Source organism: Apus apus, chromosome 15 (genome assembly GCF_020740795.1).
Source record: "Apus apus isolate bApuApu2 chromosome 15, bApuApu2.pri.cur, whole genome shotgun sequence".
NCBI classification, from domain to species: Eukaryota; Metazoa; Chordata; class Aves; order Apodiformes; family Apodidae; genus Apus; species Apus apus.
Genome location: NC_067296.1, coordinates 8265924 through 8280674, shown reverse-complemented (window position 1 = coordinate 8280674; position 14751 = coordinate 8265924). Strand labels below are relative to the sequence as shown.

General features: G+C 41.3%; 1 protein-coding gene across 1 annotated transcript in view; it reads left to right on the top strand.

Moving 5' to 3' along the window:
* The window catches only part of ATP9A (ATPase phospholipid transporting 9A (putative)), a 59491-nt gene that overhangs the window by 26048 nt on the left and 18692 nt on the right, over positions 1-14751 (top strand). Inside the window, exons 12-15 of the mRNA XM_051632803.1 lie at positions 692-834; positions 1598-1710; positions 4302-4514; positions 9775-9936. Coding sequence (XP_051488763.1) covers positions 692-834; positions 1598-1710; positions 4302-4514; positions 9775-9936 — 631 coding nt within the window. The remainder of the gene's footprint in view (positions 1-691; positions 835-1597; positions 1711-4301; positions 4515-9774; positions 9937-14751) is intronic.

The window sequence follows — 14751 nt, the reverse complement described above, 5'->3', positions numbered from 1 at the left end:
TGAACAAGCACATAAACTCTTATCTATTCCTCTTTTGACAAGTAAGCAAATCTAGAAACAGAAAGCAAGTTACTGTTTAAATTTAAGAATCATTTTGCTGCTGCTGCTGCATTTATTTAGCATATTCACTGACTCTAACTTGGGCTGTGGATTAGTCATTTAAGGCCCCTTTTCTCAGTATCAGGGCTGTCTGGTTACTTTTATAAAAGCAGAGCAAAAAATGGAAAAGGAGATATATTTATACAGCATAAAGTGTAATAGGACCCAATTGCCTTGTAGAGGGGACCGAAACTTTAATATTTAATTACACTGTATTAATAAGTAGGTTGTTACTTTTGGTGTAGGTCTGGGATTCGTTTCAGTTCCATTTTTAACCCGCTGTCTGCACATCAGTCAGAACGTGGCCCTTACTTGTCTGTGTCCATCTTCTCCTTAAATTATATCTGTCCTTCTCAACATAATCTTACCATCTTTCTTTGAATCACAGTAACCACTGCAGCAATGCACAGTCCTGCTGCCCCTATACCACCCAACCACTGACTTTGAATATACTTCTCCCGAAACATCCTCTTCAGCAGCTCAAATTCAGCATGGAAAACATATCCTTTCATTACACTCAGCAGTTCACAATGTTTTTTTCCGAAGTTTAACTGGAGATACTTTTATTTTTTTTTTCTTTTTTTCCCCACAGTTTACGAGTGAATCTGGACATGGGGAAAATTGTCTACAGCTGGGTGATCCGCAGAGATGCCAAAATCCCTGGGACTGTGGTTCGGTCCAGCACTATTCCTGAGCAGCTGGGGAGGATATCGTATTTGCTTACAGACAAAACAGGTATCTGTGTAGAAAAGGCAGTTTTGAGTCATGGGTTGATGTTGTTGTTTGGATTTTGTTACATTTTTGTCCAGTCAGAGAGTATAATGTAAGATTTCTTTGGACTAGAAGAAATATGCATTTCCTGTGACTTGGACAATATAATTTAATTTTTTTTGCAAAAAAAATACTGCCTTTTTGTTCTGAGCACACTAGAAGTAGGATAGGACAGGAATATTATACTACTTTAAAGAACATTTAAAATGTGTTATTAAGCCAAAAGCTGAGGGTAAAAAGAAAATTTAAAGCAGCTTTTTAGAGTTGGTTTTCAAAGCCAGATGAAGGTAGTTTACACATGTAGGCAGAAGTGTACCTGTCTGCTGCTGTCCTTACACTTCTAAAGTTGAGCTTGAATTCAGAAGACCTAAGCTGTAATCAAAAGCTTGGTCTGGCATTAAATTCTGTTCCCATTGGAGTTGTTTCCAAAAGTTTTATTTGGTTCCAAGAGGACCAGAGTTATACCTGCAGCTCTTGCTATCATTGACAATGGGTGAATAATCTCATTCCTATTTACTAGCATGGTAACATGCACCACTACTTCCTGGGAGAACTGGCCCTGAGGTTTGCTAATACTGTCTTTTTTGCTGGCCTGAGTTTGGTGCAGTGACTGATTCAGCTTCTGGACCAGTTTCCCTTGGATTTGGGGTACAGCAAGGACAAGAATATGTGCTGGAGAATAGATGTGTTGGTGCCCACCCCGCGTCTGGTGCTGCTTCTGTTACAGGAACCCTTACACAGAACGAGATGGTCTTCAAGCGACTTCACCTGGGAACCGTAGCTTATGGCCTGGACTCCATGGATGAAGTGCAGAGCCACATATTCAGCATATACACACAGGTAGAGTTAAATTGCATTACTTAACTCTTTGTTCACAAAACAGTTGTCTGAGTCACTGGGCTAATGATGAACTCGGATGGCAAGGATCTGCCTATTAACTGTTACTTTTTGGAAAAGTCTGAAGGTCGTTGGATGCTTAGCACATAAATATTTTCATGATTGCTTATTACATTTGTAGATTGTTTCACATCCTTCAGTCTTTTAGCTCTCACATTGTGTGCAGGGATCTGGAAGTGCATGTGTCTTGCTGTTGAGGTCTGATTGTAAAACAGCATGATTTTATTTAGATATTCAGCATTTACAGCAACTACAGTGTTCCTTTGTTGGCATATTTGCTCTGGGTAATAATTAGTTGATTAAGTTGCTCTTTGCTGTGCTGTGTATTGGGGCAATAATAAAGGAAGAGGAACAATCAGTACTCAGTAAGCAGGAACAGAGATCAGTGTGCTATTGCTTTAGGCCTGGTGGTTACAAATGTTAAAAGTGGGATTCTTTCAGTAATGCACCAATGATCTTATATGGTGCATAACTGACGTCTGCTTTCAGAACTGTCTACACCTAAAGTAAGCAGAAAAGTCAACATGTAAAGAACAGAACAGGAAAATCCTGTTTTGGGAAGTCTCTCTCTTGCATTCTTCTTTTAGTATCACAGCATGAGCCAGCACTTCATCTTTTGTTCTTAGGCTTTCATGTCAGTTTTATATGATAACCAGGCAATACCATCTGATTTGTTGGGGTCAGCAAACTATATTCCTTAGCGTGTTACTAAGGACAAGATGCTTATGAATTGAAACTTCATATAAGTACATGCATTTCCTTCATAAAACAAGGCATGAAGTTTTAAATAAAGAAGATTATTACTTAGAAAAAGAATAAGAGTTGTCAGTGACTTACGCTAATTATGTGATCATGAAAGCTTTTTTTTTGTTAGTAACCATTCTCTCAACTACAACTAAAAGTAACTCTTCTGTGACTTACTGATATTTAGCTTTTATTACTTTTGTAAAATGTGATTTCACAGACACAAGAGGCAGATGTTAGTGATGGGCTACTGCTCCTGTGTCACATGTCAGGCATTTTCATTTCTTGACAGTTACGGAATTGCTTCATTCCTACAGAAACTGCAGAAGCTGTTTTCAAAGTGCCTGTGCTTTTCTTTGGGCATGCACATCTGTTGCAGTGAACTGGGTTTTTCATGTCACAGTGTTTTTACTTTGCTCTAGAGATCTTTAGACTGAACTGCTCTTTTTATACTTCCCACAAAGCGAAACATGAAGCCAGCATTCTTGTCTAGAAAAAGGCACTATGTACTGTAAATAGGATTTTTATTTTTGGATTTTGTTCATGGTGGTAAAGATGCACAGCAGGTTTCCTTGACCTCAGTGATCTGTTGGCATAGCATTTCCCTGGGCAGACTGTCAGGCTACAGTGTGCTTTTAAATAAGCATATGATGATAATGGATAAATACCTGGTATTTTCAGTAATTATCTTTTTCACTGGTGTGTGTCTCAGGTGACTGTAAACTCCTCTAGCTATCTCTCTATTTCCCTCCTCTGCTTTCACAGCCTTCTTAGCATCTGCTTCTTCTACTGGTGTCAAGACTCTTAAATGACTGAACTGTGCTTTAAAGAAAACAGCAACCAAAACAAAACAACCCAGACTTCAGACCTATCTGCCCTAATTTTGTGCTCAATTTCCTGAGAAAACTTGGCTACTGGTTAATTATTTGCCGAAGTATTCAATGTTTGTCAAGAACCTTTTGGTGACTGTAACTAGTCCAGTATGGGACTGGTGCTATATGTCAGTTTAAAGGCCCTTCAGCTGAGGGTTTGCTGTTGTTTGATTTGGTTAAAGCCTGTTGCAACAGTACTGATGAGCAGCAATATTAAATTTGAAGATCTTATGTGACCTAAACAATAAGACTGTAAAAAAGATTTGGAATTACTCTGGTAAAGGACGTGTCTCACAAAAGGTTTATCATTACCAAATGAGATTCCTCATAATGAGAAGCATTTGCTGGCAATGATTCATTTTGAACTGTAGTTCTTATTCTTTGCTCTTATTTTTACCATGTTGTGGCCTTTGACCTGGAAGTGAAACTTTTGTCCTCTTGACACTAAAGGTTAACAGAGCAGGAAACTAGATCACTGTGTCCCCCTTCTTCAACCAGGATAATTTAGTAATTGTGCAATTATCTGAAGACTCCCATTCTGATACTAAAAATAGTATTAAAAAATAATGTAATTAAGATGTTCTAGGTCCATACAAGTCATCTGTTTTCTGTTTTCTGCCATTATGTTCTCTTGCATGCGAAACCCAATTGACTCTAAATTTTCAGAGCCACTGGTGTTTTGTGGAGCAAAAAAAGTGCTTCCCTGAGTCTTCTGACTTTGGTCTTTCACCAGTTGACGTTTGGTGGATTTGCAACAAAGGATCTTTTTCTCAGTGCCCTGTTCCAAAAACTCTCATTCCTGGGGATGTAAGTCTGCACAGCTGCTACAGATATGGTCTTCACTGAAGTCAAAACTTGATTTCCCGCCCCCCCCGCCCCCTTGCAATAAGACTTTATTTTGCTTTCCTTTTTTACAAGCAATCCCAGGACCCACCTGCTGTGAAGGGCCTCACCTTAGCCACCAAGGTGCGTAAGACCATGAGCAGCCGCGTGCACGAGGCGGTGAAGGCAATCGCGCTGTGCCACAACGTGACACCGGTGTACGAGTCCAACGGGGTGACAGACCAGGCTGAAGCTGAGAGACACTATGAGGACTCCTGCAGGGTGTACCAGGCCTCCAGTCCCGATGAGGTCAGTCTGTGTTTGCATGTATAAACATATAAACACGATCTTGCTTGTTGCTGAAAAAAAAAAATAAATTGGTTTAAGTATCCCAGTCTAGTGAAGGGGGTAACATTTTAATGCATTTAATGCCTGTGGACAGACCGTAAGTGCCCCCTCAGCTGATACAATTCAGCCAGTCTGCCTCTCTGCCTGAAGCTACAGTCACTAGTACCTGGCTGTTGTATCAGCCTCTGCATCAGACTTTTGCTCATGTTTCTGCATACACCTGTTGTCCAGGATGTATTTTGCAGTTCAAAGCTGTAAGTCCCTTTGGCCATGTTTAGTAAATTATAGGCAATCTTGTCTTTTTTGAGTGAACAACAACTTCAACTTGTGGGAGGAGGTTAGAACACTCCCACAAGTCAGGTTGTCCCTGATCTGCAAGATGTTCAAACTTCCAGACCAAGTGAAAAGCTGTAAATCACACTGGGTAGCACTGCTAACCCAGGACAAGTCCCTTCCCACGTGGATGGCACAGACCTGGAGCCCAAGTTGAAGTTTGCACAGTGAGTGAAGTGCACAAGAGTTTCTGAAGGGAAAGCTGTGTCCTGCCAATTCTCTGACAGCTCCCAGTTCAGCCAGGGTTACACAGAGTGGTACAGCAGGGAGAAACTTTGCAGCTCTCTAGAGACTCACTGGAAACTTTTGCTGAAGACTTGAGATCAGGTTCAATACAGGACTTAAGATTAAAGTGCTCTTTGCCACTCTGCAAAATTTGAAAAATGTAATTAAGAGTGTAGTTTCCTCTATAGAGGAGGAACACAATATGATTTAATGTTCTGATTATGCTTCTTGAGTACATCTTCTTTAGTGCAACCAAGGTAAACCAATTTGTTTGCTAATAATTTGTACAAGGACACTTGCTGAATGCTATTGAAGAGACTGAAGTTTGAAATTTCCCATAAGACTCCTGTTGACAGTATGAGATCATAGCACCCATTTGACTACATTTGAGGGGTTCTTCCATTTATTGGTCCAAATAAAACAGATTTTCCTCTGATAATAAACTTTTCACCTTTGACATCAAAATAGAAGCTGGCTTTCTTCATTGTTAGAGGTCAGAAATTGTTGGCAAAGCAAACATATTCATTTGAAGCCCAGGTGTGTGAGGATCTCGAAGTGGTTGCATATATTAATGAAAGACTGGCACACAGAGTTAGTGCCCACATTTCATGCACATTCAGAATATCCTCTCTAGTGTATTTTCTTCCCAAGTAGGCAATTCATTAATTTCATGCTTTGTGTTCTTGTCTGTGCTGTACAAAAGCTGTATCTTTGCTTTTCCCCCCCCCTTCTCCTCTGATGTGCCTACAGTGACAACAAGCACTTACTCCTCCCTGGCCTTGGAGCCAGTGAGCAGTGTGCACGTGTGTCCTCTCCCACCACGTAATCTAGGTTGGTGTTTGCTTACCTGCTTTTCTCCTCTAATATGTTGCTCTTCCCTGTAAACACAGCTTTACAGAAATCAACTGCCTTTGGGTTGAAACAAGTTGTGAATTATTTCCAGATGGCGATTTTTGTGATCTGTATTTAAGTTGTTTTCTTTTTTTCCTAAAGCATTTACTGGCTACTTTTGTACAGTTACTCTGTTTATTTATATATGTACTGTGGCATATAGTGAAGTTGATGATTTTTCTTTTCTATTTTCCCTTTATACTATTCTGTATTTAAAATATTTATGCAGCAATTTGTCTTGAATACCCAAGGGGTTATTGTTTGTTTTACTATGGCATGATAACGAATCCTCCCAAGATTATTGTTATTTTTTCCTTTCTTCTAGTGTCTTACAGTGGGTTCAGAAATCAGATGTGCTTTGCTGCACTGAAGAAATCTTTTCTGTAGGTCTTAGATATATGAAAATTGTTTAGATGTGCTCTGTGTATGTCATACTAGATGGTACAAAATGCAGGATCAGCACAAGTTGAGTCCTTGAGAAGAGAGTAATGCTGTTAAATAACATTCCCTGTAGGGGAATGGCTTTGGACTCCTGTTAAAGCCAGCCTTTGAAATCCTATATCAATAAAATATTGCCATAGCAGGGAAGGTCAGTTTATGAAATGAGTACAAAATCTTGTGTTCTCTTTACTTTAACAGCAAGGGTAATTTCTACCAGTTGGCATAGGATTCATTTCCTGTAACAGAAAGCAGGATTTCCTAAATTTGTTTCCTGTGCACAGTGCCATTTAGAAGTCTTGAAGTATCTTTATTCAGATATCGGTTACAGCCTTGGGGCTCTGCAAGCGTGTCAGTTGTAGCCATACAGTAACTAACAGGGGAAATGAAATAGATATAATCTGATCAGAGATAAGAGTGCCTGAGATTCCTGGGCAAACAGTCTTTAACCCTGACAACCCACAGCAGCTGCCAGGACATGAAAGGGTGAACTGATCAATTGGTTTCTGCCTGTTGTCTGTCTGCCCAGGCAACCCTAAGTGGGACGTTTGTAGAGCAACTTGTGGCACAGAAGGATCAATTTGTCTCTCTAGAATGAAATTTATTAGTCGATATCCACTTCAGTGGTGGCTTGGGTAATTTAATTGTAGGAAAGAGAATATTTTGGAGGATAGTGTGCCAAGCTGCTGGAGCTGCTCTGCTTTGTAATGCTCAGATCTGTATCTGACTTGGCCTGGATGGAGTTACAAACTCCTGGAGTACAGTCAGGGATGTTGTTGATTTCTCCTCATCAGTGAGCGTGGGCTCTCTTGAAGGCATATGAGAAGTTTCAAGCCTGCTTACATCTCCTCTGTTTAAGCTGTAAATATATTTTTGCATCTTGTATGTGTCTCTCATCTTTTTGCCATGACTAAGAGCACCTCTGATTATCTGTTTGCAGAATGCAAAGTAAACTCCTGCCTCCCCAGTGGGAACGTGCTGCCTGTCCAGGGCACCCAGACCCTCCCAGAAAGAGCCATCAGCACTTTTGTTGCCGTTGGTGTTGTCCACCAGTGCTGTGGCACTTCCCAGAGCCAGGCCCATTGTCTTGCCTCTTGAATAGGGATGGTAAATTCAATGTTTTTCATACATTTGATAGGAATGCTTCAAAAGTATATCACTTGCTCTCTCAGTAATTATTCGTTAAGTACTACAGAGGCTGGGAAGTGGCATGTTCAAAGGGGTCAGCCCCACATCTCCAGTGCTGAATGTGGTTCACCTGAAGGGCCATTAAGGGGTGACAGGACCCACGCCTGCTTGGCAGCACCATGGAAAAGGGGGATGGATCTCTTTGGTTATTCTTTCCCTTCCATTGACGACCCTTTTTGTGGTCTTGGGGCCATCTGAAATGACTGGTGTTGGGCAGTGCAGCAGTTAGTTTGAAGCATGTCATGTGCATAATGTAGCACCTCTGATGTGCTGCTCATCCATTTTTTTCCTCTGTGCAAGGCTTTTCTTTTGGGAGGTTTAAATGCTTCCTGATATAGGATTTAAGTGAGGTGCTAGAAAGGAAGGAGGGGGGAGATTTCTCTGAAAAAAGTAGGAAAGGAGATGATCTAGTGGGCTGAGCTGAGAACAGAGATTTGTATCTTGACATTTGCAGTTTGCCAGCATGGGCAAATGAGTAGCCAGTGCTGCACACATGTAACATTGTGCTGTGAAAAATTCTTGATAATTATTTATTTACCAGAGTATTAGAAACCTAAGCCCCACGTCTGCTCTGGGAGAGACTGCTAGGAGGATTATCTAACTGCACACTCTTAATGCACTAGGGATGGCTTGAAGAAACTTGAAAAAGATAAGCTTGAAAGAGCCTTTGATTTGTTGTAATCTTTGTGAATAACCCAGCAAAATCTTGCAAACATTAAAACAAATATTGATTCAAATATTTCAAGGCAAAGCCAACTCAACTCTTTTTTTGTTTTGTTTTATTTTTTAAATCTGGCAATTTAAGTCTACTTTATGAAGAAGAAGTTTATTTTAGGTTGCCTTTTAAGCTTAACTGTGGATGAAAGGGAGCTGAGTTCACAAAAGGTTCTCCAGTTAGGCACGACTCTATCAAATGATTTAGTAAAATTTTGACTCAATGCAAGTAATTATAGATTCCATTTTTATCTGTATCTCCAGGTATGTGATTTTCTGAAATAAATTCCAAGGTATTTGTGGTCAGTTAAAGCAGTAATGGCAGAACCTGAAAAGCACAAGGTTTAATTTAACCTTCAAGTGAGCAGGATCCATGTGCCCAGCACTTTCATGCCTTTGAAAATGTCACTGTAAAGTACTTCCAGTATTTCGTGTCTCTTTGGAGAAAATATTCCTCCATCCTTTCTGGAGGCCAGTGATACATGGGCTTATGTCAGCTGCTGCTCCCATCTGTTACTGTGAAGACAGCTTCTAGAATGAAACCCCGTATCTTAGCAGGCTCAGTCTTAGATGGGTGTGTCAGCTGAGTTGGGGATTCTGGGGGAATTGTCAGGGAAGCAAAATAAAGGTGTTGGTCTTCTATCATGATTCCGGTTGTAATCTAGTGAAAGCTTGTAAAGAATTCAGTGTTGTAGGTCCTTAAATACCAGAAGCTGCAATCAAAATGATAGCCACCTAAGCTCAGGTAAATGAGTTCTTGTGTGTGCCTTGAAAAATCTGCGGTTTGATTTGGGGTTTTGGTTTTGTTTTTTAATGTCTGGGGAGAAGAGGTTCTCTGCTAAGTGTCTGTGAGCCAGCCTTCAGCTGTCTTCCTGATCAGTACAGAGGTTGAAAGTTGTTGATGAATTGCTACTGCCAAACAGTGTAGCATGGAGCTCATTTTGTTTGCCTGCTTTCTCAAGATGAATTTTTAATGTGCTCTGCATTTGTGTGTCTGGCTTTGCTGTTGTAATTTCAGGGTGAATGCATAATTTTAAATTATTGGTTTCATAAACAGCAAGCTTGAAAGTAGCACATTCAAGTGAGTGTTTGTAGAGATTACCTGGTGTGCCCAAGCAGAAGTTTGGGCACCCCGGGCCTGTGTGGCGGGTACTTGTACCTGCCCTTGCTGCAGGATTGCCCTTCAGGACGTGGCAGTCGAAACCAGGGAGCTGACCAGCCCCTGGCAAGAGCATAGGACAGCCTGGCAGCTGAAGCAGGGAGGAGCTGGGCTACCCAAACCCCCTGAATGTTGTTAGTAAGCTTCTAACGATGCAAGAGCCCAGTAGAAAGAGCCATATTTGACCACCTGTATATGTGAACAGAACCACTCTAAAGCACCATTGATGACTAATGAACTTCTTTGCACCTCACCCTGCTCTTCTCCTCTCAGGTGGCCCTTGTGCAGTGGACCGAGAGCGTGGGCTTAACACTGGTGGGCAGAGACCAGTCCTCCGTGCAGCTGAGGACACCGGGTGGCCACATCCTGAACTTCACCATCCTCCAGATCTTCCCTTTCACTTACGAGAGCAAGCGCATGGGGATAATCGTTCGGGTACGTGGCTTCGGGTAAACTTGTCTTTGTGAATCTCCTGCTAACACAGCGTGAAACGTATATAAAACTTCTGCTCTCTGCTGTGCTGTTCTTCTTGTCAGAGTTTGGAGTCTCTGCTAAGTCAGGCTATAAGATGGTTATCTGTTTTAAGCTAATAGCTGGGTTTTCTTTATGATACATCTTTTTCCTTGTGCATATTTGGTGGTGAGTGCTGTAGTGGGCTGTAGTTTGATGGTCTTTAGTCCTGTGCTCAAAATAACAGAAGAGCCCAAGCTTCAGACACTTGGGGGAGTGTGTCCTCCACAACTCCTGCTTCCTCTGGCTGCACCTACTCAGGTTTTAATTTGTCCTGTACTCTGGAGTGGGTTTCTGCCATACAGCTCCTAGTTTTGTGCACGCATTGTCAGGACAACATGAGATTGGGAACAGGTGTCCAGCCAGGCCATCAGTCAGCACTGCCACCAGCTGCCCTCCTTGGCAGTGCAACGGGGCCTCCAGGATGGTGCTGGGAAGGAATAGGGAGCTCGAGCATTTCCCTCTGACTGTGAAACTGTGGGCCTGTGGATGATGGAAGACACTGGGAGGGGCTTTTTACTACAAGTGTGCAAGGTGGAAGGAGACATAGGAGAGATTGGTGGGACACAGGAGAGCTAAAATCTGAGTGTTTTGGCAGTGTGTGGGCTGAACCAAGGCTCAACAGCTTTGATAATCAGCAGACTTGCTGTGTTATCTTTCAGGTAAGGCTGCTGTTTCAGGAAATCTTGAAGACAGCAGTGCCAGCAAAAGAAAGAGTCACATTTACTCTGTCCCCTGGGACCTGAGCCCTGTGTCTCCTCCCACAGTGGCTTACACAGTGAGGAGATGAGGAGCTCAGTAGGGGCAGGACTGCTTTTTCCAGAAGAGCAGGAATCAGCAGTGTCTTGGGGAAGCTTTAGCTGACTTTGAAGCCTCCCTGAGGCTCTCTGTCCAAAAGCTCCTGCTCTTGCTGTCATATACATCCCATGGTTATATAGGCAGAGCTGGAGGGTCTATACAGTGGACTGGTGCTGTGAGTCAACCCCGGTCACAGGCTCTTCACCCCTTGGGGTCACTCAGGACTAGGAACCTGAGCAGGTTTGTAGGTGCAGCTTACACTGCATCTTCAAAGCAGTTGTGATGATACAACAGGGGGTAATAGAGGGAGCAGCAAGTGGGAACAAGGGAGGGGATCCTGAACTGATGCCACAATATACAACTTTAGGATTAGTTTTGTGGAAGTGCTCCTCAGGTCTCTGGCAGGTATTGAAGCTCCTCTCAGACCCTGTGGAAGTACAGCACTGCAGGAGGAGGCACTTGTCACTGCAGGGAACTGTGGAGGATTTTTTTGAGCTGTTTAACAGAGCCTGCACCCATGCTGAGAACACAGAGCCATGAGCAGGGTTTGAAAATAGCTGAGTTAAGGTAAAAGGGTGCATTTGTGCAAGTACCTTTATCAGCAGCAGCAGGCACTGCGCACGTTAAATACGTGCCCAGCTGAAACTGTCTGCATAGCTTTGTGCTTTTATATAAAAATACATCACAAGATCAGACTATCAGAAAAACATTACCTTAAAAAGAAGAAGAAAGTGTGGGTGTTAAAAACAGTTGAGATCAGTTGTCAGCATTATCATTGTTAGTTGTCAAGATATAGTGCTAGACAATCAATGTTAGTAAGGCAAACAAACCCAGCTATGGGAAGGCACTTCCATTGGCCTGTGAAGCAAACAGGGTGAAACTGTTTGAATATTTCTTTTGGAGATAATTAAAACATCCTTGTTATTTTTTACTGAGAGTAGACAGATAATTGGTACCAGGAATCTAAAACTTGAATATGAAGCCTGTAATCAGAGCAAGATCTGATTTGTATCATTTCATGGGATCTGCAGCTTTGTTATTTAGGGTGGGGAGAATAGGTAAGAGTGGTGGGTTTTGTATTTTTGTTCTTTTTCTTTTTTTATTTTTCTTTTTCTTCTTTTCCTCCCTCTGTTTACTTTGTGGCAAAACTGAGTTGCTGCATGTTTATTTTGGGATATTTGGAAATAGGGTGAAAAATATCTTCTGTCTCATGTATTTTAAGTTGCAACAGTAGGAGGAGTAGCCTTTGTTTTTAGTTAGAAGCAGTCAGGATCAGTACTGCACACATGGGCCTCATTGATAGCATATTAATTGGATCTGCTTTATTGACTGATGGTTGGTAGCTTCATAACTCTCCACTTACCTGGACCCCTAGAAGAGCACAGCCCTTGTCAGAAACAGCACTATGAAGGGGTGGTGTAGAATGGAGCAATGCAGTGGCTGTATTCAACACTAACAATATTATGCAGAATGTCAGTATTGCTGTTACCAAGGGATTTTATGATCAAGACAAAGCTGTAATATGCATATATAATTATTTTGCAAACCTGTGAAGGACAAACTGTGGTTAGTGCAGACTGGAAATCCCTAAAGCTCATGCAAAAGGCCGTATTTGTGTTATCCCACCTGAGTATTTTGGACCTGGATCTCCTGCTGCTTAGGGAACTGCTTCTAAGTTCTGGATCACACACAGTACAGTGTAGGGGGAACAAATTTGTATTTCAAGTTGTTCCAGGCTTCGGAATATTAAAACATGCCCAAGGGCAGGAATGTTAGTTGAAGAGGGCTGATAGGCTGAGTTTGTACAAAGTAATCAGTGTGTTAAATCTGTGAGTACGGAGACCTGACTGAACGTGTTTAAGGTAGACAGTTGTACACAGCCATCAGTGTTCCCACAAGTGTCTGCATGGGATAGCTGCAAAAGCGTAGTGCATATCTGTTTAAATACAGCAAGTGTAAATTCTTCAGATTTTATAGTGAAAATGATGTGGAGACTTCAAGCAACCTTTTCAAGATCTAGAAGGAAAATGTTTTATATCAAAGGTATAAGAAGGGGGTAACCGTCAAAGCCAGGGTACTTCATTAAGTCGGGTTTGTATGCTCAGCAGAGAAGTGGATGCCCTGAAATGTTCTAATCGAAGTGGAAAGGAGTGATCTTTTTTTTAGCTTTGATTTGAAGCTTATTCCTTTTAAATTACCTATTATCTGTATTGTCCCCCTTTAGGAAGAAAAAAGTTTCTATTTTGCATATCTGTATTTAGAGCATTACTGGTGCCAAAACCAGCAAAACTCCCACTGGTGGTCTGTGGGAGCAACATCAGGCCCAGATCCTGACTGTAAATATTGTTAATAAAAGCATTGGCCTGTCTTTGTTGGGATTCTTAATTGTCTTTTATTTTGCAGTCATTGCTGCTAAGCCACATTTCTGTGTATTCCAAGGTAATATCTTCAAGCAGGGCTTAAGTTTTCATTTAAAAAAAATATAGAAGGGAAAAAAGAGACTTTATAAGTTGTCAAGTAAAATTTTATTATAATAAGCATACATGCATGTATGTGTAAGCAGTCCATTCTGGTTTGATCCGTGACTTGCAAGGTGTTTACCTCTTTAGCACGACTTACAAAACTGCCCTGCTTGATTAAAAAAATAAGAAAGGGCGGGAAAAGTAGTGTGAAGTATCCCAGAGCCAAGAGATGCAGTGAGCAACTGGGCAGGGAGGGAGGGAGGAAGAAGCTGCAGAATGAGACTGTACTCCAGATTGTATTGCATAGAATTTAAATGGTAATATTTTCTGCTCAGCTGTGCAGATATTACCCATTTTTATAAACTGCAGTTTTTTCAGCTAGTGGGAGCCGTTGTGATCACGTTGCCAGGCTACCTGTGCAATCCAGGTACAGAGTTTCAGCAAGTGATTTGTGTGTCCAGCCCGGTGATGCTGTTGCTGAAAGCCTTGCCAGAGACATCCCACTCCCTTACTGCTCCTGTCCGTTCTGGCTCCTATGAAAAGATGTCCTTCAGCACATAACTTAGTAAATGAAGTAGTAGTTAATACTGAAAACAAGTAGCAGATGTTGCCTCGTTTGGGATATTTTTGCAGCATCTGCTAGTTTGCTTGTGATCAACTGTAATTTCTGTAGCTGATTATTGCAATTCTAAGAAGTCTTATTCTACTGAAGCAGCCACTCTTCACCATACTGTTTTCTGACTTTTCTTCTTCTGGAAAGAAGGCCTGTTTGTTTGACCACAATATTTTCCATTCCTCTTTTTCTTTGTGAGTTGCTTTTTTGTGTTTGTTGTTGTTTTTTTTTTTCCCCTTACCCATGTGGAATGATCTTTGTTGTAAAGCAAAGATAGTGCTATTGTCATATCTGGAATTGAAAGAAGCCTTTGAACCAAGGCCAGAATCAGACCATGGTGGAAAAAGATGCCTCTCCAAAACAATATAACTGGCAAATCTCTGTGTAGATTTATAGTGTGATCTTACCATAATATGAGAACGCACTAACCTCCTATTGAACTCGGTGAGAGGAAATGACTAATGCAAGGAGATAGCTGATACAGTATTTATATTGGACTAAAAATCTAAACTATCTTAGGCCAGTTCTGCAGCACGGGAAGTGGAGTCTTTATTCAGTTTCCTACAAAGATGTTGTTAGACACTTTTTAATCAAATAATTTAATAGATAAACCTTTACCTTTGGCTACTGCCAAAACATTGTGTTTTATTTAAGCAGATTCTAGTTGTTTTGGTAGAGTGACACGCATTTTGCTTTGGAGATGTGGAATATGTGGGTACTGATATATGAAGGCTGGACATTTGAGGACTTAAAGAATCATGTTTAAGCTTAATTATAAGAATCTTCCTTCTGAGTATCTGTGATCCTGACAAAAATGCTCAGTAAAAGAGCTTAATTATCCCTGGCTGCTACTTACTTTTCATAGCA